At 40.3% G+C, this 21911-nt stretch overlaps 1 protein-coding gene across 7 annotated transcripts in view; it reads right to left on the reverse strand.

Moving 5' to 3' along the window:
* Positions 1-3290: 3290 nt before the first annotated feature.
* Positions 3291-21911, reverse strand: part of CBX5 (chromobox 5) — a 33150-nt gene continuing 14529 nt past the window's right edge. For 6 of the 7 annotated variants that reach the window (XM_036915339.2, XM_036915334.2, XM_036915337.2 and 3 more), the window contains 4 exons: positions 21221-21400; positions 16473-16659; positions 13326-13426; positions 3291-11694 (listed from right to left, as the gene is read on the reverse strand). In XM_036915339.2, the coding sequence (XP_036771234.1) occupies positions 11544-11694; positions 13326-13426; positions 16473-16659; positions 21221-21357 (576 nt within the window). In that variant the 5' untranslated portion in view covers positions 21358-21400 and the 3' untranslated portion in view covers positions 3291-11543. The remainder of the gene's footprint in view (positions 11695-13325; positions 13427-16472; positions 16660-21220; positions 21401-21911) is intronic. The other variant, XR_008992032.1, reaches the window with a different exon arrangement.

A 21911-nucleotide genomic window follows, 5' to 3' on the forward strand; every position in this document is an offset into this window, starting at 1 on the left:
GGAAAGTCTTATACCCAGACTCCAATCATCTCAAGAAGGGTTATGAAATTCTTCATATGTGATTATCTTAAAAATGTCAGTAGAAAAATACCACAGAGAACTGACTTTGTTTTTGTGGGGATGGCAAGGGTCTCTCTCACATATAAGATCACAAAGAACCCAATAAAAATAGAAACTTTTTCAAGGTTAACAATCCCTGCTTTGGACATCATTGCTGAGAGAATCAGAAGGGCTGAGGATGGACAGATGTTCCCATCCCCAAGACTAGAGAGATGAACAGTATCCCCCTTCCACACAACTTCCAAAGAGGAAGAGAAAAATCTGCATTTTTATTTCCCTCTCAACCTCTTTCCTCAAACCCTCTTCTTTGCTGTCTACTCCTAGAAACATAGAAATAAAAAACAGGGAGAGAAAAAAGGGAAAGAGGAACTGAGCAGCAGATGATTAAGAGAAAACCAGAAACTGGGAAAGCACAAGGAACATAAGAGTCAGGGAGAGGGAAGGCAGAGAAAACCTGGAAAGAGGGAGCATCCTCTGTGTCCTGGTGTCAAAAGCAGGAGAGACATGCCCACACCCTCTCAGCACCTTCAAGGAGCAGGCAGCTCCATCTCCCCTGCCCCCCAGGTCGAGGTGCTCCAGGAGGGGAATGGTGGGGCAGGAAGTAGAGAAAAGGGTTGTGTGACAGACAGCAAAGGAGTGCAGTCAGGCCCAGGTATCTGGGAGCTGGATTCTCCTGGTTCCTGCCAGGAAGAGCCGAAACATACAGTAGTGGAGGGCTGTCGTGGGGGTGGGGGATTGAGGGGACAGGCCACTTGAAGAGGTGCTCCTCGGTATTGGGTATTCCAAGTAGCAGGAGGGAATGGCCCACCCGTGCCCACACAGCACAGGCAGGGCTTCAGTCACCTGCCTCCTTCCGCTATGCTGCAGAGCTCACCTGCCCCCACCTCCACCTGTGCTGCAGATGGAGAAGTAGAATTTCATCAGCGGCAGCAGCTGTGCCCAATTCCTTAGCTCCCCACCAGCTTCCTCCCCCCAGAAGACAGCAGCAGCAGGGAGGGAAAAAAAAGAAGGGGTACAATAACCCCAAACCTTTTCATCTCGGCAGCCCCTATATTTATCAGCCAGCTCAATTCTCAGCCTCGCTCTGGCTCATAACCAAATGATCATACAAGGCTTTGCTGAGAAGAGGCATGAGGCCATTGAGCAGGCACTGCCTCTCCCCATCTGGGCGGGGCTTCCCATTATACACAGAGATGCACCTGTTTCCAGAGGTATGGGGTAGAAAGAGCTCATCAAGAGTCCCAGATTGTTGCAAGAAAGATAATAATTTGATGGGGTTGAAATTAAATGTCCAAATTGAGGCTGCTTATGGAATTTTAAGGAGGTGGAGACAATGTAGAGTGGAGAGACCAGAAATGAAAAGAAAAAAAAGACAAAGAGAAAAACACACAATATAGCAGACAAAGGGGAGAAACCATAAAAAACACAGACGCACAAATAAAGACAGAAGCTGAGAGAGGAGGGAGCCGGCACCTGGAAAGCAAGATGTTACAGCTGCAGAGCTGGTGGGGGAAGCAAGAGAGCAGAGCAGGGAAGAGACAAAGGCCAAAGGAGCTCAGGAGTTAGAAGCAGACCCTTCCCCTCATGTGCCTTCTGCTTGTCTACCACTTCAGCAGGTGAGTGCACAAGAGTTCTTACCCTCTGATCTTCCCCATCTCTGCTGCAATAACAGAGCCCCATTACTGGTATGGTGTGCTCACACCCACCAGCTGGCCTCAGCTTTTGCCTGGTTTGGCCTCTCATTCCCTTCCCCTCCCCCCACACACAGGTCACACTCAAGGCTTGCGTACCAGCTTGGCATGTCACAGGCTGTAATGGGTTTTCCTCTGCACATGCTCATGTGAGCAGCCTCAACACTAGGCTCTCACCCTCAGGTCACACCTCCTTCCAAAGGAGGAGGCTGTCTGGGGGCTGCTTACTCTAAGGGCAACTTAAGAGCTGTGCACTCAGTGACGGAACTAAGCTGACTCCCACACAGTGATCCTCCATTTCCTCCAGACTGTCGGTGCTGCACTGATTTCACTAGCTCTGCAGCCCTCCAGTGGGGACAAAAGGAGACAGAACTGCCTGGCTCTGAACTTCACCAGCACAGAGGCAAGATTCCTGGAGGAGTTATGAGCGATGGTGAAGACATCTGAATGAGGGCCATGCAGGCATACCCCGACACACAGGATGGCAAAAAAAGCAAAGACAGCTGTTCAGGATTGGGAGTGCTGGTGTCAAAACCCTGGAGTCCTGCTTTGCAATGGGCCCTAGGCAGAGATGAGCAGCACTACGGTGAGAGAACTAGAAAGAGACCGAAAGGGAAGGAGCGGCAGTCCCAGGCTTCAGAGGTGGGAAATAAATAATGTCCAGAAGGGCCTGGCTCTGAAGTGGACCAAATGGCTCTCCTGTCCCATGTTTATGGGGTCATGGACCATTAAACCAGCCAACCTACAGATGTCTTCATAAGACTTTACGAGATTTAGACTGGGGAGACCCTATAACTCAGCTGCAAGAAGGAAAACAAGAGTGAAGAATTGCAGATAAGAGATGGCGGAAACAAGAAGGCTCAGCCTTTGGAGGAGTCACATCTCAGTGGGAGGATGTCTGGGTTCTGGGCTTCCTCCGTTTTCACTTCTCTGTGAGCTTCGGCCAGTCTCCATTAGACAAAGAACAGCTTTATATTGCCCAATAAATTCTTGATTATCTATATACTTTCTTCCTTCTAACCAACATAGAATTTCCCCGTCCAATCCCCCTCACCATGTTTCTGACCCACAATTATTAGCTCCTCAGAGAAGACAGTTTCTTTGGTTTTTGTGAAGCACATCAGAACAATAGTTTTATTTACAAACACACATATTTGGATTTTCCAACCTGATTTAGATTGTCAGAGTGGTTTCCCACAAATTCTAATAACCAGGAGTTGACTCTTCTAGGGATCCCTGGGTTCCTGAACACTAATGTTTATTCTCTGGGCTATCAGGGGCAGAGACCGTGCGGAGACCAGGATGGCATACACTCTGAACAGGCTGAGAATAGAGTAGGGAACAAGGTACATGTTTATTCCCTCGGGCTTGCGCCACCCTGTGGCTATTTGCAGAAAGCCAGAGACCAATGATCCTTCAAAAAAAGCTGGTTCTCAGATCCTCTTCCAGAAATGCATGACTGACTGCTGGTTGACATTCCAGGGCCCACATTAGGGAAGGAGTGTTAAGACCCAGATCTTCAAACCATCACTCAGGATCCATATTTGAAAAGCAACCATTTATTAGAACCAATACAAGAGTATGAAAAGAGGGAAAAGAGGAGGGTGGAAGAGGAGAGAATGAGGTCTGCAACAGATGTCAGTTGTAGAAACACACAAATTGCCTACTTTTAAACATTTACATTTAAAAGGTGAACATATATATATATACCACTTACCCTAAAACAATAAAAAAATAAAAAGCAGACATGTCTGGCTTAACTAAAACCAAGAAACACAACCAAAACTCCCCACAAACCAAGAAGGTCCATAGAGAATTCAATTTCCTACTTTTCCAATCAGAAATCTGGCAACAAAGTGTAATTTGCTTGCTACTCAGGATGGTAGAGAGCTGAAAGAAACCCAGCCTCTTGAGTCTCTTAGATCCCATCCTGGGGAAGGGAGGTCAGGCCGGTGGGTCATGGGTGAATGAACTCCTGGCTATTTGGCAGCTTGTCAGCATACGTGCTCTCTCCATCCTCCCCAACTCCAGACCCACCTGGCACTGCCAGCGCTGGGTGAACAGAGCAGAGTCCACAGAAGAGAGAACCAGAATGTGACTGCAGTAAAGGGCCAGGGCCTTGTGCTTTCTCATGGGTTACACATTTAGGGCCAAGGAGAGGGAAAGGAGAAAGAGCCTTATTGGGAAGAGGAGCTGGCTGAGTCCCTAAACTGAGATGAAGAGTAAGGCTCTTGAGCCCACACCTGGGCAAATACAACGTGTCCGAAGTTTTCCCAAACCGGAGGGAAAAAAGGTCAAAGTCAGGTTCAGGCTGTGGACACTAAGAAAGAAATGACAGACACTGAATGCGGTGAATTAGATGAAGCTTTAAGGAGCATCAATGCCCAATTTTGAGTGTTAAACATATTCCTAGAAATTTTTTTTCTAATGTGGCTCTTCTCTGGTGATGGACAGAGGAAGCAGATACATTTATTGAACCAGCTGGTTCCCATGGGGAGGCAAGGGCTGCAGAGACTCGGCTGTCCTGGATTAGTTAGCAGAATGATAAGCAACAATATAAAGTAAACCCACTGTGTTTGCTTTGCTCCTGTGATGGCCCAACTCACATGGGAAATGGGACCTCAACTACCAACCTGCAAGAGAGAAACAAATAGTAGCATTCTGGCTTCGTAGTTCCCTAATCCAATGCTCTTGAGTTTTAAACCACCTCTGTTTGTGGATGCAACACAGTAAACACCAAGTGCCTTCCTCCAGAACATCCAAAGTTAAGTCTGGACTAATAAAACTCCAACATTTACAAAAACACTGTCAACATCTGAACTAGCAGCTTTGATGAGGGGTGGGGGGCAGAACTTGCCGAGATCACTAAGTAGTTCCAACCTCAGGACAGCTCAGTGAGGACTAAGGCCTATGTCAGGCCTCACCTTCGGCTCAAGGTGTCCCCCATCGAGGACTCTAAAGTATTCTACGAGTTTGATTTACAATGCCTCACAACACCCCGTGAGGTAGGTCAGTATTATTACCCCCATTTGACAGATGGGGAACTGAGGCATTGAAAGGAGTGACTTGCCCAAGGTCAGCCACTATGGAATCAGTGGAGGAGGTTGGCATATAGAGTCAGCATCCACTCAATTCTTCTTCTACTCCCTCGAGCATTTAAACTTAAGAGTGCACTTGGGAACAAAATGAAGTCAGTAGGTACAACTCACTCTGTAAACCAGACAAATTCAATCAACCCGCAAGCATTACCTGAGGGCCTATTATTTATCTACCATAACGTGAGGAACATTAGAGAAACAAACTCTTTCTGAAAGTCTTGTGTCAATGCATGTTTGAACAGAAAACTTCATTTTAAACATTAAAGGCATAATATTCTTTTGTAAAGAAATATCACTTTATCCTAACAGATGAAGGACTAACTACATCACACTAATTTCCCGAAGTTCTTTACTGAGTAACTCACATTCCTAAAATCCAGAAACAAGACCACATTCAGAAGAACCATTTCCCCACTGGGTGGTGGTCTTGGCAGTGCTTTGAGCTGCAAGGTGGTGGGGGAAGGCGAGCACTCCACAGGCTAAGCGAGGAATCTAAGAATCCTACCACCCACCAAACACCCTCCTGCCGCTACTTCTCTCTCCCCACAACACTCAGAGGGTGATCTCTCCAATCTTCCTGCCTCAGCTCAACTTCAGGAGTTACATCATTTTCAAAATCAGCTCAAGATTAAGGATATAAACAGTAACCCCTACTTTTCCATTCAGGAAGAGGGTATGAAGTATTCCCTATAACTTGTCATAAGACTGTAATATTCTTTCCTCCTTAACTATTTAACAAAAGAAAAGGCAGAAGAAAAAACATTTTTCCCTCTCCTTTGAATTTACAACTGGATTCTGGTAAAATGATGACCTTTATCCTAAAATTAGGGGGAAAAAATAAGTCCACAGCCAGCCCTTGTTTCAAATCAGATACTAAAGCTACCGGAAACTGTAAAACACTGACAAGCCTTAAGAGTGCAGTGACCCAATTAAGCTCTACCTTCTCAGGCTTCTCAAAGAACCACCAGGCAGAAACCCCTCCTTTCTTCCATTACCCCCTCACAGTAGCCAGAGCAGGACTCTATATACATCAGAAGCTCAAAAAGTGATTTATCAAGTTTAATGCTCACCAGATATACTTTAGTTCCAGGAGACTAACCATTCCAAGACCTAAATATAAACCTTTTTTCACTGATTGCTTATCACACTGGACAAGTCCAGGTGATGATAGTTTCAAGACTGATTAAAGTGGCAATGACAGTTCAGGTTCAGTCTGTTTAGAATTCCTCAAAAAGTGTGATGAACTGGCCCCTGGACCAACTTTGAGGGTCACACCTGCCAATGCCAGGGGACATTTTGCGCATACACATGCCCACACACACACAAACCAGAATGGCAAGATAAAAAGTTCACTGCATTCAATTTAGTCTAATTTCTTGATAATAGTTTCCTATTAGATTTTCCGATTAATACTGATGGCTCTTACCTAGGCTGTGATAATTAGGTTTTGATCTATTGTGACATTAATGATCACAATCAGTTGACTTTGAAATTGTCTTAATTAATGGCTCTTCCTTGTCGGCTGCCTTCAGTGCAGGTTCTGCACCCCTCGCCCCAACCTTCGTTTAACTCTTTCTCTTACTGATCTCAAAGACAAATAGCATGGGAGGATCACTTTCTCTCCATGAACAAATATTTTAAAGTATTTTTAAAAACTTCTCTGACGGAGGAGCAACATGAGATACTAGGTGAAATAAGGATCAGGAGAAAAGGCAAGGCATCACTGTGCCCGTGTAAACAGCACAAATTCCACCTTAGAAAACCACCAAAGTCAAACCTGATGTTAGAGAGGCAATAACAAGCTGAAGTAACTCTAAAAAGACAAGATGAGGTAGCTTAAAATTCAGTAAATCCAGCACAAACAAAAAGAAAACTGTAAATGTCTTCATGAAGCTATCCAAAGGACCTCCACTTTAGTTATTCAGAACCGTTGTTCTAATTCCTGGGAATTCTGACTTTCAAAGCTAAGCAACGCCAATTATCCAGGCAGAGAAAAGTATCTTTTTCTTGCGGTCACATGGTCAGAACTGAAACATTTCTTAGGATCAGACTGTTCCTTAACAGGCCTACTCCTCACCCCAACCCTTCTTAGATTAAAAATCAAACTCCAGGCTGTGTGTATTTTGGGAGAGGTTTTCACATAACTGACACAAGTCTCTGCTTAGAAATCACCATCTTTCCATGTTGAATGTAACTACATCGCCCAGAGTAGATGCCCAGTTGTTAATAGATGTGCCCCAAGCCTTTTTTTCAGCATTTTTGTCATTGGAATTATGTCCCTATTTTAGGCTTAAAGCCAACCTCATGTTAATTCCTCCAAACAGGATGAGAAAGTGAAAATCGTGTGAATAACTGTGATAAAATGTCCAGGAGAAATAAATGTTACAGAACCCTCAACAAGGTAACAACATATAACTGGACCTACAATATAATTAATACTTTACACAAGCAAGGACTAAAACTATACAATTATACCCTTTGGCAATGGGCCTAAAATAGGGACCATAAAAAGAGTCTCTCAATCCCCACTTACTGTTTTCTCTCAGTTCTAACAGCAGCTTATCTAACAAACCTTTTAGATAATAGTTATCTTTATTTTCTGGAATAAAACAAGCCCTAGTCATTGTGGTCTAACTATGGCCAGTTAGCTCAGCTCATTCAAGATCCTAAGTCTTTTCCACATATGAACCAACTGTCATCCTTCTACTTTAGAGCTACAAACTACAACAACTAGCTGTCTCTGCCACAAAATCAGAAACGTGTGCCCATTTATAACCTTTATTACACACAACAATGTTCAGTTCATCCCACACCAGTATGAAAAGTTCTTTGAGGTCAGGGAACTGCAGTTTTGAACTTTGTATCCCCAGGGCCAAAAAATGTTTGCTGAATGAAATGAATGTTGACATACACTAATGTGGTTAGAATATGGACTACTCAATACAAATCTACTGTTATTAATTGGGTGGGGGGCAGGGGCACCCAATTCTGAGCATGCTGTTGGGTGTAAGGCTGATAACCTATTTATGAAAACATAACTGGAACACACTGGATTTAGACCTTTCCTCTCTCTGCCTTGCCACAGGTATGCTTGCTTGGTGGTCTGATCGCAAAGGTACAGACCTCAACACCGTATTTATTCTAAAAATCTAAACCAAGAGGATGGGAGTGACAGGTGCAAAATGAATTTTTCTTGGACCTCATTTGAGAGAAACTCTACATTTCCTTATCTAATGCCATAACCCTTCCTGGGGTTCTCATGGCGTTGCAAAGTAGTATTTTAAGTTCTCAAATTTGAACCCTCAGGGCAAAGTCAATTGCTCCCCAGCTCAAACGCAGATCCTACTTGATCCCTCACTGTACCTTAGGAATGCTGGGCTAAACACAGATCCAACAAAATCACAATATTAAAATCCCAAGCATCTTTGCCAAGGCCCTAGGACTTGGCCTGAATATAAGGAAAACGGATTGCCCACAACACTGTGGTTACAGAACAGGGATGGAAAGAGTTAGTAACAACCTGACTGCCCAAGCTATGGGAACAAGACCAACCTTCCATCAACAAAAGGTAGTACTCGATATGGCTGGGGGACAGCCAAGGACCATCTAGACCTCTGAACCTTAAGAAGCACACAGGTTTTGCTCCCTTGCCCAAAAACTGGATTGTAGCAGGAAAAATGACACAGCTTTCTCTGGGTTAAAAATGAGTGCTTCCATCAGAGCTGACTTTCCTAACAGCTGATCTTAACACGAGGGCATCGGCCCAGCCCAGGGCTCAGAAATGCAGCTACATTGACCTTGATAGACTCTGCTGGACGAGGTTCTGCTACATTCTGTGGAAAGGGCGATTCCTGAATGCTGATTACCAGAAAAACTTCGCATTAGAAAGATGTCTTGGAAGAGGACTAAACACAGGAAAAATATACTTTGAGCACTTGAGACGTAGATGTTTTAAGGAGTGCTTGGCCCAATGCTATATAAATTCTTCTGTTAGGAGAAAGCCCTAAGGAAACAGGTTCTGTTTGAGGTTGCACTTCTCCACGGGGCAGAAGAGCTACTTAGCACAAATGCCAGAGGCACAGGCAGGCACCTGGTTGCCATTCTGCTGAAGGCTGAAATCAGTATTGGCTTCTGGCTACCTACATTTCTATAGGAGCAGCTGTCGGTAGGCAGGACAGAACAAAAGTTGTGTTGGCAGCACTCAGTACAAGACTATGATCAACAAACTGTGGACAGAAAAAGATGAATGGAGTAAAGAGTAAGGTACTAAGGGGGTATGAGTAAGAATAAGCTATGAACAGTAGTTGATACTGTGGTTATTTCGTTAAAAGAAAATCAGCTATCAACAAATATCTCAAGTATTACCTATAACCAATGCAACCATGTGCCTTAAGTTTCTCAGGACCAATCTCAGTAAGAAATAATTGTTGTAGTCTTTGCCCACGTGTTAGATTTTGGTTTAAAAAATATGGTCACTGTAGTTTCCATGCCCACTGTCCCTATGAGATAACACACCAGCTACACGGATAAGCTATTATTTCTCCATTTGCAAACTGAAAGACCCAAATCACTTCCTCAGGGCTCTGGCCTACTTCTGTCCTATTCTTGTCTATCCTAATTGACATCCTCAGTTACTTGTATGACAAATCTGTTTTCTGACCATTCTTTCTTTCTGTTAGATATCTACCTATCAGATTAAGTACTAACAATTCTCAATAACCTAGCACTTATCTAGGCCTTTAATTCCTTCAGAGAGTAAGCGAAGATGGAGCTAAAACTCCTACCCACTTGAGGTATGGGTTATGAGTTTCACCCAATAGCATTACTATTTAGGATTTTCCCGGATGCCTTAAACCAAAAGCTTCATTGTTCCAGTCTGTCACATCCCTGCGGCAACAGCTGTCTCCTGAAGTGTGCAGTATACATCCTGACATAATTTATACAAGCACACAGAATTCAATCAGTAGCTGAGCAGGGAAGCAATGTTAACAAATGCTATGAATGGGTATATGATTTGCATATTATTTGGCTCAACTGTGGACTAGAGCAATCCATCCATTCTCATTACTCTGAATAATCCAGAAATGGTTCAACGCCACTGGCCAGAAAGCTGTGTTTTAAAAATCAAAAGCAACAAGAACCACCTCAATGGCCAGTGAACCCCAGAGTTAAGGCTACTTCAAGCATTTATTCTTATTTCCTCAGCCCTGGCCTGGGAAAAGGATGCTCAAAACCCTGCTGTTTCCTTACTTTTAGTCTTGGTTCTCTAGACCCCCATTAACTACAAAAAAAAAGGGTATTTCTGTAGGGCATTTCTTGGGGTACAAAGGCAGAAGGATATGATCGGAAAAACTATCTCAGTGTAAAGGCAAAGTGGGAGGCAGCCAAAGGGAAGTATTTTGCTGAGTAGGGAGAGATGGTTGTGTTGACACACTAATGCCAGGGCCTGTCACTCTCTTGAAGTGATAGTCTTCCACAGAAATGCATTTTTAAAAGTAAGATACAACTACGAGTTTGAGGATGGAAATAGGAAAGAGCATTAATACCTCGGGGTCTCTTAGTGGCAAATCCAGAGTCAAAAAAGCAGGAAATTTATGACTATAAATGCTATTAATATTTAAAATCGATATTGTGGCCAATGGCTCCAAGAATTCCCCACTGAAAATAATGGCATGGAGGGGAAACTCGGGTTCACTGAGAAGTGAGGGTCAGGTTTGAAGCCTCTTTGGTAACAGGAATGCTTTGGGAGGCCACAAAAGTTGGCAGGGTTGGAGGGTGCCTAGCACCTTGGCACAAGCAAGCACCAGGCAGTCACTCACACCTACATAAATATATAGTCCAAATGTGAGGGATGGAAGCAAATAATACATACATACCATATGTGATGACAACTGTATCCTACCCCATCATCCTCATGTACTAATAGCTAAAAATCTACACAGTTAATAATCTTGTAATTTTATGACAGATTACACCACCTTGTAGAAGCAGAACCAGAGACTGCTAAGAAACAAGGCCAAAAGCCCTAGGGCTAAATTTGCCCTGACAAATTTGAATGTAAAATTTCAAGTCCTCCAAAGGATAGAGCTACTTTGGGAGGATGGGTGAGGATGAATAACAGAGGGTGGCTCTGAAGACCACACCAGGAACCCTGTATTCTCCTGGATAGAGCTGAATGAGGGTTGGGAAAGCCCCAACAGGTAGGCAGTTGCTATTGGTTTTTTAAAAAGATGGGCAACATCTTTTCCTTACCAACATCTCAAAACAAAGGCTAGCTGGTCATCAACATGTTCTAAAAAACCAAAGTAAGAAACCAAAATTTATCACCACTGTAACAAAATCCCCCAATCTAAAAAGCAACCAACTCTGAGAAGATCGAAACTCTAAGGTGATTATAAAGTTAAAACTTATCTTGACGTCAGAAAGAAACAGAACAGAAAGATCAGGGCAAAGGAAAAAATTGTGGGAACTATACACAGTATGTAAATGCCTGGTCTTCACAGAGAGACACTTATGAATGAGACCATCAGTTATGTTACAAGAGAACCAATACCAACACTTCTCCTGTGGAGCACAGTGATAAGCACATTTTTTATGGATGTGTTTAGGATAGAAGAGGGTGAGTAGAAGGGAGAGGAGGCAGGGAGGTGAATGTATTATGTACAAAGAGAAATGACAGAGACCACTCCCTCCTTTAGCTCTTTGCTGTTTCTTTCTCTTTGTTTTCCGCATCCTCAGGATATGCATGCCACGTCAGTCTCTCTTCATAAAATGCTATCACAATCTGGGGACATTTTACATTAGCTTCTTTTGCAAGAACCAGGTCTGCTTCATCTGTGTCTTTCCTGGAGAGAAAGAATATCAGACTTAGAGGGAGACAAAGTCAGAGTAAGTCTGTCCAAACATAGGTTTATGTCATGTGCATTTAGCTGATGTGATTTCTTCTTCATCTTGATAGCAAGGTGAAAAGGACCCTAACAGCTCAGTATTTTCAAGAAGAAATTAAGTAACTGAATCAAATTATTAGTGAATATCATTTAACTACTACATCACAAACAGAAGTCTTCAGCCAAAATTTAAATGGAAAATAAAGCAGGCTTAATCAAAAGGCTGAAAATTAAATTATATGAACTCTGCTCTCATAATTTTTATATGTGTATGAGCACACAATCAAACCTACATTCAGCCCTACTGATTAAGCATAAATTCATCAATCCGGTTTCTGGATCACTTAAATGAAAAGGGTCCTAACCCTTCTCCCTGTAGCCTTTTAAACACTCATTATCCTTGTGGTCAGAACCGTGGGAACAATAAGAAAACAGAAATTTAAATCAGCAACAATACTTCTAAAAGGGAGAGTAAGGGGAATAGAAAGTCTAGACACTAAAATGAAATGTACGAATTAAGAGCAAATTTCAATTATCTGAGTTACACAGGCTCTCCTACCAACATGTAACAAAAAAATCTATCAAGTTTCTTGACCAGGATTCCAAGAAAAAAATATATTTTAAATTAAAATGCCACAGTGATGTGAGCAAACACAACTACCTCCTTTTCTAGAAAACTGAGATATTTAATCCATACAGTTAAATATTATGGGGGAGAGGGTGGGAGAAACACACAGGTCGGAGCAGATATTCAAAGTTGGACTGTGATGGAAAAAGCTGGTTAATATGTGAATGTAAATCACAAGTAACAGATGGCTGAGTGGGAAAAGCAGTCAATACAGATCCTTACTTCTGACAGAGTACGGTGATTCTTCAAACATAGGATCTGGGTAATTTACAAGCAAAATCTCAATCAGTTAAAATACTAAACTTTCTGATTATACAACTTTTAAGGTAATTAGCTTCTTTAGTTGATACCGTAGCATGAACCCTCTATTTAGAGACCAAACTTAAATCACAAGCCCAGAACACTTCAAAATAGACAGTGAGGCCCACAACATAACTCAGTAAGTCTTTAAGGAACCAAATTGAGGGAAGTAAGTACACTTTCCTCTAAGAGCCATTCCTTTCTACTGGATTAAATAACTTGTGCTTTTGGCCAGTATTATTCTTAGTGCTTTGGTTGAGATTATTTTTCTCTTTTAGACATTTTTCAGTTGTCTTGATCCTCAGTGATGGCAGAAAGCCTCATTCAACTCCTATCCCTCAGCCACAGGCTCATGGTCTGATGGTAAATGATTCAAAACTGTGTAAATAAATGGTTAGGTCATGGTTCTATGTTTTCTACCTCAAAAGCTACCTTAGGTATTTGGGCTAACATAATTTGGCTTAATATCAAAACTTGAGCTTGTCTTAAATCTATTCCAAATCATAATACCCACTTAATACTGACAGTTGGCATCAGTAAATGATCCTTAACAATCAAAAATCTTAGTTGACGAATACTTATTCTTCCTTCCTTATCTTTCATAAATTTCCAAGTCCTGGCATAGAAACACAATTGTAGAGTGAGGCCCAATCTCTCTCACCATTTCATTAGGAACATTAAGTCACCACAGGAATCTGTCGCCCCAATGATCTTTTCTGGTTCCAGTCCTCTCTCAAAGCCCCGGGCGATATCATTGCTCTGCTATAAATAGAAGATGAAGAAAAGTTACAGCTTGGAGAAAGCGTAAAAGCAATCTCCCCATTTCTCAGCTCCACAAAGCACAACCTAAGTTAATATCGCCTGATGTCATTTTTGTCACCAATTCATAAAATTCTTAGAACTTAAGAAATACAATACTGAGTCAGCCAGTGGCAGTGGTGATGCCAAGAGGTATTCTTTCCAAGAGGATGCAGCGAGAGGATATTCTTCCAGTATTCCTTCAAAGGATTAGGAGTTGCCCCTAAAATTCTTTAATATCCCTTAAGATATTCTGGAGCCACCATCTAGGAGCTCCTCTAATCTCCTTAATATTATAAATTGACTACCCCTAAGTTCCAAGATGATAAACAAGTCCATGTTTAGCCAAACTAAACCCATTTTCATTTTGTAAACCTCAAATATATCAGCGCTGAATTTTTTTTTGACTTTCAGTTTACCTTAATACTGACCAATATTTCTAATGCTTTTCACATAGTGATCTGTATTTATGAAAGAACAGGGGTCAGAATGATTCAAGGCAGTACCATAAAACAGGACTTGTCTTTCAGAGCTCACAGACGGCAACACTCAACACTTGCAGAAGGGGCCCTGGTCTGTGCCTATTCTCCTCCTCCTGCGGACAAGTTGTTAGCATTAGAGGGCAAAACTGGACAGTGAGTTCAAAACAAACAGGAATTCTCTACGTGACTGTTCAAACTTGGTCAAAATGCAATCACGCAGGCTAGAGAAGCAGCACAAGTGTGCTGATTCAGGTGTGACGGCACTAGTAATAGCACAATGGTAAAATTTTAAACAAACCAGGTAGTTTTTAAAACCTTGTTATGGTAGATAGTGTAAGCTTATCTAGTGGCAACACAAAGAAAGATTTAGAAAGGCAGCCTAAATGAACTGAATCTCTGATGTCTGATTTTCATAAAATCTCTTTGATCTGACACTCACCTTCTTACTACTGAGAGATACAAAGCATTCAGGGTCCAGGTGGCTCCCCAGATACCAGAATCCACAATGGGAAGGAAATTCCATACATGGATCAGGGGAGATAATGGCTCAAAAACATAGCCTCTTTGGGGGGCGCTTAAGGGGAGGAGGTTCCCAGATGTGCACACAGCTGCTCACAGCTGGAATGCTGGCGCATGAACTGAGTCGTAAATCATAGCTGGCGGCTGAAAACAGTTTGCCACATAGGGAGGGAAGGGAAGAAAAATGTTCAAGCTGCCGAAAAGGAGCCGAGGCGAGGAAAATGCTAAAATCATCACACAGGCAGTAATCTTAAATCAGGCATAATGCCGACTAACAAATTTCTTTTGCAGTGGTCTAAAGAAAGAAACACAATCCCCTCCTGTACCTTTAAAACTGAAAATCACCTATCTTCCCAGCTGCCTACCTGACAGCCACTGGCACTGCTGAGAACACTGTCAGGGGCCCCAGATGAACATTACAATGTAAGGGACATATGGGGGTTGTTTTCAAGGTCGGCAGCATCAGAACCTAGCCTAGGAAGGAAATTCTCTCTGCACTGACCAGTGGCTCTAAGCCAGACTGCTCCTTTTTATAAAGACAGAAACCTTTGGTTGAAGAAATACACACTGTATCACAAATGGCTAGTCAGAAGTCTTATGCTGTGTTGTTTTCTGGTTTCTTTACTTAACTAGAAAGTGAATCAAATGATAAAACCCAGAATACAAAGGACTAATGAACAACAAAGAACAAAGCTAAAGAAGTCTTAGCTTCTTAGAGAAGGGGAGGCTTTCTCAGATTCTTGATCAGTACCATGTATCATGATATACACACCTCACCAGAACAGAGTAGTTTTAAAAAATAAGCTTGGAAAAAATAAAACTAAGCAGGTAAACAAGTAAGGAGATGACACAAACCCAAAGTCCACTTTCACTTGCAGCCTCCAATCTCTCACTCTTACTTCTTTTTGGAAAGGGACTCTCCCAAGTTCTCTCTTATGGAGGCCAGGAATCACCTGTGCAGTCTTTATAAAATACTGATGCCTAGGACCAACCCACAGAAATTTGAACTAAACTGGTCTGGGTGTATCTTGGGTACTGGAGGTTTTTTTAAAGTGTCCCCCATTCCCCCACCCCTCAGATTATAATGTGGAGCCAGGCTACAAATGAATGCTTTAGAAAGATGGGTATACAAGTAGAATAAAGATAAATAGGGATGCTTACAGCAGTGATGCTAAAAGATTCAGAAGTGGACTTATGCTTTTATTTTATTAAATTTTAAAGATACGGCACATTCTTCACCACGAAAGCCTTCATAACCTTGAAGTAAATGGAGTAGAGGCTGAATGAGTGTGTGTTTTGTGTGTATGTGCACACACATGCGCACAGACAGGAAGGATATATTGGAAAAAAAGGCAAGAACAGAGCTTATGTTAGATATTTGAGAACTAAAGATTAGAAGAACCTCCCCAACTGAATCAACCCAAAGTTTCATAAACACACTCTCAACACCGAATAGATTCAAAAGGAAGATGAAAATTAACTTATTATTTTTAAGTATGTACAAATAATATCAAGAGACTATACATGTCACTGAACTGTACAATTTTTAAATGGTTAGGGTTAATTGTATGTCTGTGAATTTCACCTCAAAAAAAAAAAAAGGATTGAAAATAAGTGCTATCTTAGGAACAAAAGAAAAAGGAAGTAAAGAAGTAAAGTAAACATTTTAAAGTCTTTTTCTATCCTTAAATAATTAATCAAAGACCCTCCCCCTCTCTAAGATAACTTAGGTGCCTATTTATGAAGGCAGAGAGAGTGGTTGAGTATTTTACAGAGATTTAATGTTGCCATCTTAATACAATTAGTAGATTTTCATTTCTCACTCAGCCAGGAGGGGGCACTGTAGTTAGTCAACATACCTCCCTGGAAGCTCTTTTGTTCAACAATTTTATCTTGCAGGCCATCCTTAGACCAGAGATAACCAAAGTAAGATTTTTTTTGTTTTTTTGGGGGAGGACGGGGGAGGCAGCAAAAGAAAAGTTTGTGGAAAAATGGGAAAGTAAGCTTACCTCTCTCTTTTTTTTGGATTTGATATCATCAGCACTGTTGGAGAAATTGGATTTCCTCTTGTTACTTTCTGACTTCTCTCTTGGTTTGTTATTTTCACCCTCCTTCATCTTCTTATATTTTTTCATAAACTCAGAAATTAGCTCAGGGCAATCCAAATTTTTCTCAGGTTCCCAAGTATTGTGCTCCCTGGGCACAAATAATGAAGAAAAAAGGGAAAGAATGAGGAAAATACAGTCCAATGCCTTATTTTAAAGAAGTAGCAGAAAAGAAAGAAATCCTACACTTAAAGAAGATAACAAATTTGATCTAGGAATCAACTGAAATTAAAATACATTCACAAAAAAACTTGCACATTATTTATAGCAGCATTTTAATAGCCAAAGAGTCCACCAACTGCTGAATGGATAAACAAAATGTGGTATATCCATACAGTAGAACACTATTCAAACACAAAAAGAAACACAATACTAATTAATACATGCTACAACACTGAAGAACCCCAAAAACATTATGCTAAGTGAAAGAAATCAGACTATACATATTGTCTAATTCCATTGATATGAAATATCTAGGAACGACAAATTTAGAGGCAGAAAACAAATCAATGGTTCCATGGGTTTGGGGCTTAGGATTAACTACAAATGGGCTGAATTTTGGGAGGTTATGGAAATGTCTAACACGGGAATGTGGTGATAGTTGCACAATTCTAAATTTACTAAAAATCATTGTACATTTCTAACGAATGAATTTTACAGTATATAAATTATATATTAATAAAGCTGTTAAAAACTCAAATATGAATTCTACTTTATTAAGTGGCAAAATAATGATTTCATAAATATAATCAAGGCAATCCTGAAGAAAGAACAATCTAATAAATCATGTAACCACTAGTTTACAGTCTTAAATGTTACCTATATTTTGAAATGTCAATAAATTATTGGAAGATTAGAAAGCTTTCAATTTTTTATTGACAGTTGATATACATTATATTGATTTCAGATGTACAACATAGTGATTCAACAATGACATACTACTAAAATGCTCATCACAGTAAGTGTAGTTACCATCTGTCACCATACAAAGATATTACAGCATTATTGGCTGTATTCCCCTATGTTATTTTTAATCCCTTTTACCTATTTCACTCATCGCCCCACCCTCCCTATGGTAACCAACAGTCCACTGTCTGTGCTTATAAGTGTTATTTCTATTTTGTTTTGTTTTTTAGATTCCACATATAAGTGAAATCACAAGGTATTTGTCTCTTAGTTCACTTAGCATAATATCCTCTAGGTCCATCCATGTTGTCACAAATGGCAAGATTTCATTTTTTATGGCTGAAAAATATTCCATTGTATATACATACCACATCTTCTTTATCCATTCATCTACTGACGGACACTTAGGTTGCTTCCATATCTTGACTATTGCAAATATTGCTGAAATAAACATAGGGTGCATATATCTTTTCAAATTAGTGATTTTGTTTTCTTTGGGTAAACGCCCAGTACTAAAATTACTGGATCATCTGGTATTTCTATTTTTCATTTTTTTTGAGTAATCTTCTCATTTCTTTTCATAGTAGATACACTACGTTACGTGGAAATAGTTATTTAGAAAAAAGGCAGTAAGGGCTTAAATCATTAGAATATAGGCAAACTGTAAGACAAAGACACAGATGTAGGATTTGGAGTGTATTAAGTCAATGCTCTGGATTCAAGTCTACTGTCATTAGGTAGTCAGAATATATTTTACATTAATAAGCAAAAAAAACCACTCAAATTAAATAACTGGGTCTAATTATTGATCTAAGCTTGGATCAAGGGACTCCTATTATGAGGAAAACAAATATTCTAGTATTCACAGTTGTTCTCTGTATTCCTGGCATAAGTTTTAGAAAACTAAACCATAAGTTATGTTTAGAAAACAAACCAAACTTACTTCGTAAGTTTACAGAATCAAAGCAAGAAATGTACCTACATGTTACCAGGCATCTTCTTCACTCTTAGCCAGTGGCAGAGGTTCTTCTGGTTATATAGTATGGCCTAATTTTTATTATGATACATCTGTAAATATACCACAGAAGCAGTTTCTACAATCCTTTCACTGATAGGGAAATTTTTTTTTAATCTATGGACTATCGATTTTAGATATTTTTGTTTTTTAAACATAAGGTATCTTTACATAGGAATGGTTTGAACACATGCCATAATAACTTGACTCAAATAAGAAGCAGAATGGTAGAAAAACATGAGATATTTACTCGAGATTTAACTTCCTGCAAAAGGAGTTTAAGAATGAGACAAAATCTATTTCTAAACCATTTAAACCAAAACTGGAAAAGCCTCTCTCCTTCATAGCTCTTCAGAAAAAAACAAATACCCTCATATGGTAACTTTCCCCCAAATCCACATACATAGTTTACTATTCCAGAAGAAATTAAGGAACCAAGATCAAGAGGCATACCGACACTGTAACACAAGCAAGTAGACGATGGGTTAGGGGAATGTCTCTGTTGACAGCAAGGAAAGCCAGCCCTACAATGGGATTATCCCTTGTCCCAGCATATTGGAATTCCTGTTTCTACATCAACCAATTTTCACCCAAAGACAATATGGCATAATTTAAATAGTCTAGGCTTTAGGGTCAAAGAAATCTGATATTGGATCCTTGTTCCCACACTTACCAGTTATGTTATTTCAGCAAATAACTTCACTAATTTCCAGAGCTGTAAACTGAAAATACCTCTAAAGGCTGTTATGAGAATTAAAGAGAACACATGAGATAGAATGGAGACATGAAACAGAATATAACCACTGCCGAGCAAACAACAGATACTTAGGTTGAACAAACTTGGTTCTAGCCTTCAGTGAAATCCTGGGCATTTCCAACAAAGACAAATGCTTAACCAAACCTTGTCTTTCCCTTCTTTATCTATGTAAGGTACCAGTAGCTCAACTACAGACACAGATAGTTTCAAGTACCTTCAAAATATCCAAGAATTTTCAGTGATTCAATGGGCCCAATAAACACCCTTAAAATCTTTAGGTGTTATTTCAATTTCTATTTCATAGTGCTCTAGATCTCTCATAGATCTTGTACCTAGAGGATGTTGTGGTATCACCACTCCTCTTTAGAATATACAGAATACATCCTCATTGCTGTGCTACCCACATTTAGTGCCTGCTGTGTGCTAGAGATGCTAAGCATGCTATACTGTACCAACTATCGCACCTAAAATGCCAATAGTGCCCTGGATAAGAAACCCTGATTTGTGTAAGTAACCTTAAGTATGTTCCCAAGGCTCCTTAGTTATACCTTTGTCCAAAGGTACTATCGAAACATGGAATCTAAAGCTCTACACTTTAAAAGCTTTGATGTTCAATATGGTACTAGCCACAGTTGGATACTTAACCACCTGAAATGTGACTAGTCTGAATTGAGATGTATTATAAAATATACACCAGCTTTTGCAGACTTATTAGCATGAAAATATAATGTAAAATCTCAGATGTTTATATTAATGCTGAAATAGCATTTTGATATATTGTGCTAAATAAAACATTATTAAAATTAATTTCACTTTTACTTAATATGACCACCATAACACTTTAAATTACCTATGTGGCTTGCATTGTATTTCTATTGGACAGCCCCACTCTAAGGAGCCTAAACCACTTTCTATCAGTTCACTGGGATTCTGAGAAATTAATTCTTTGCTGTCACGCATCCTAAGAAGAGAATCAATCAGAAACTGAGGCAAAATGCCTAATGATTAGTTTCATGTAGTTCACCTTTCAAGCTACCTATTATATGCTTCAATAAGTATCTACTTCTGTTTATTCCAAAGGAAAGAATCTACTTTAGCACTTAAGAACAAAGCCAGTTACTGCCTAATAGACATACTAGTCAATTCTTCAGTATTGTTCTTAAAACTCACTGACTTAAAAAGGAGGGTTTTTAACATCTTTAAAAAAAGAAAAGAAAGGATAAACTAATGGACAAAGGAATAGATGGATAGTTTATATTAAAATGTTAATTGCAAAAAGTATGTTAAAATGCTAATTGCAGTGTGTATCTGAGTGTTCACTCAATTTTTTACCTCAGCTGTATATATAAAATGTTTAAAAATGAATATGGGCGGGTTGTGGCCTCAGATTTAAGTCTCTCATTAAGATAAGTGCTTTTCCTAGGACACTTCTGAGATCCAAGGATCATTCTGGAAGGCTATGAGACTGATGACGACTTCTCCTGCTGTTGCATAAATGCATATATTGTAGCGTAGTTATATCCAAAAGGATAGTTAGCAATAACAGTTTATTAATAGTAACAGTAGTAATAACAACAGTTACACTGAGCTTATGAGTCAGGCTGTGTATATCTATCCAACCTCTTCTATGGCAAGTACCACTTCTTACCCCTATTTTATTCAGGAGGAAAAAAAGATTAACGAACTTAACTAAGGTCACTCAGCTCTTATCAAAAGTGGTAGACCAAGAATCTGGTCCCAGGCAATCTGATTCCCAAGTCTGTGCTCCTAACCAATTCATTATACTGCCTCTCAAAAGCAGTATCATTAGAACACCAGCTCTAAGGGGATGACTTTGTTTAGTTCACTGTTTTTCTGACTCTAAGGAAAGGCGTGTAGGTGGGAAAAAAAAAGACGAAGATGGCAGTGGTTCATGGGGAAGTAAACCAAAGGTGTCTATCTCTGCAGATTCCTAAAGCCTGAGAAGGCACTTACTCAGAAAAGCCTTTCCACTTCAGTAGATATTCCACTTGCCCCTTAACCACACGCCTGTCTAGCACCTTCTCCACCACGTACTCCTCCTCATCCTCTGAAGAAGAACTGTCAGCTGTCCGCTTGGTTTTCTTTCCCATGTCGCACACTGTTCCACCTGAAGGACTTAAGGCCACCAGGTTCCTGCAAATGGGAAGGACAAAATGGACAGAATCCATGAGAGGAGTTAAAACTTTCTGTCTCTTCTTGATGGGTTGCAGTGTATTAATACAAAGCGTCTATGTGCCCTTGGATCTTGAAGCATTCTAGAGATGAGTTCTAAGAATTTAAAAAAAGGGTCAATCCTGACCACAAGTTTCTCCTCAGCTAACAAAGCCAAAATTATTAGATGGCATAATTGTCTAATTCCTCTACCTTCAGATTCCAAAACACTAGTGTGGTACCTTACTCCTGGCTACTTCTGTAACTTTACAAGCCAGCAATTCAAAAAAGAAATGTGAAAACCTTCAGTTAAAAGAACCATGACTGAATTAAAACCTTTGCCTCCAAAACAAACAAGGTTCTTTGTAAAAGCGAAGAAGGAAGAGCTACCAAAATGTAACTTTCCTCTGCTCTGAGATCTTCCCCAGTCTCTCAGCTGCACAAAGAAGGCCTGCTCAAGCACCTTTCACCATGCTCTCAGGGACTCGGTATA

This window comes from Manis pentadactyla, chromosome 10 (assembly GCF_030020395.1).
Source record: "Manis pentadactyla isolate mManPen7 chromosome 10, mManPen7.hap1, whole genome shotgun sequence".
In the NCBI taxonomy this organism is placed as follows: domain Eukaryota; kingdom Metazoa; phylum Chordata; class Mammalia; order Pholidota; family Manidae; genus Manis; species Manis pentadactyla.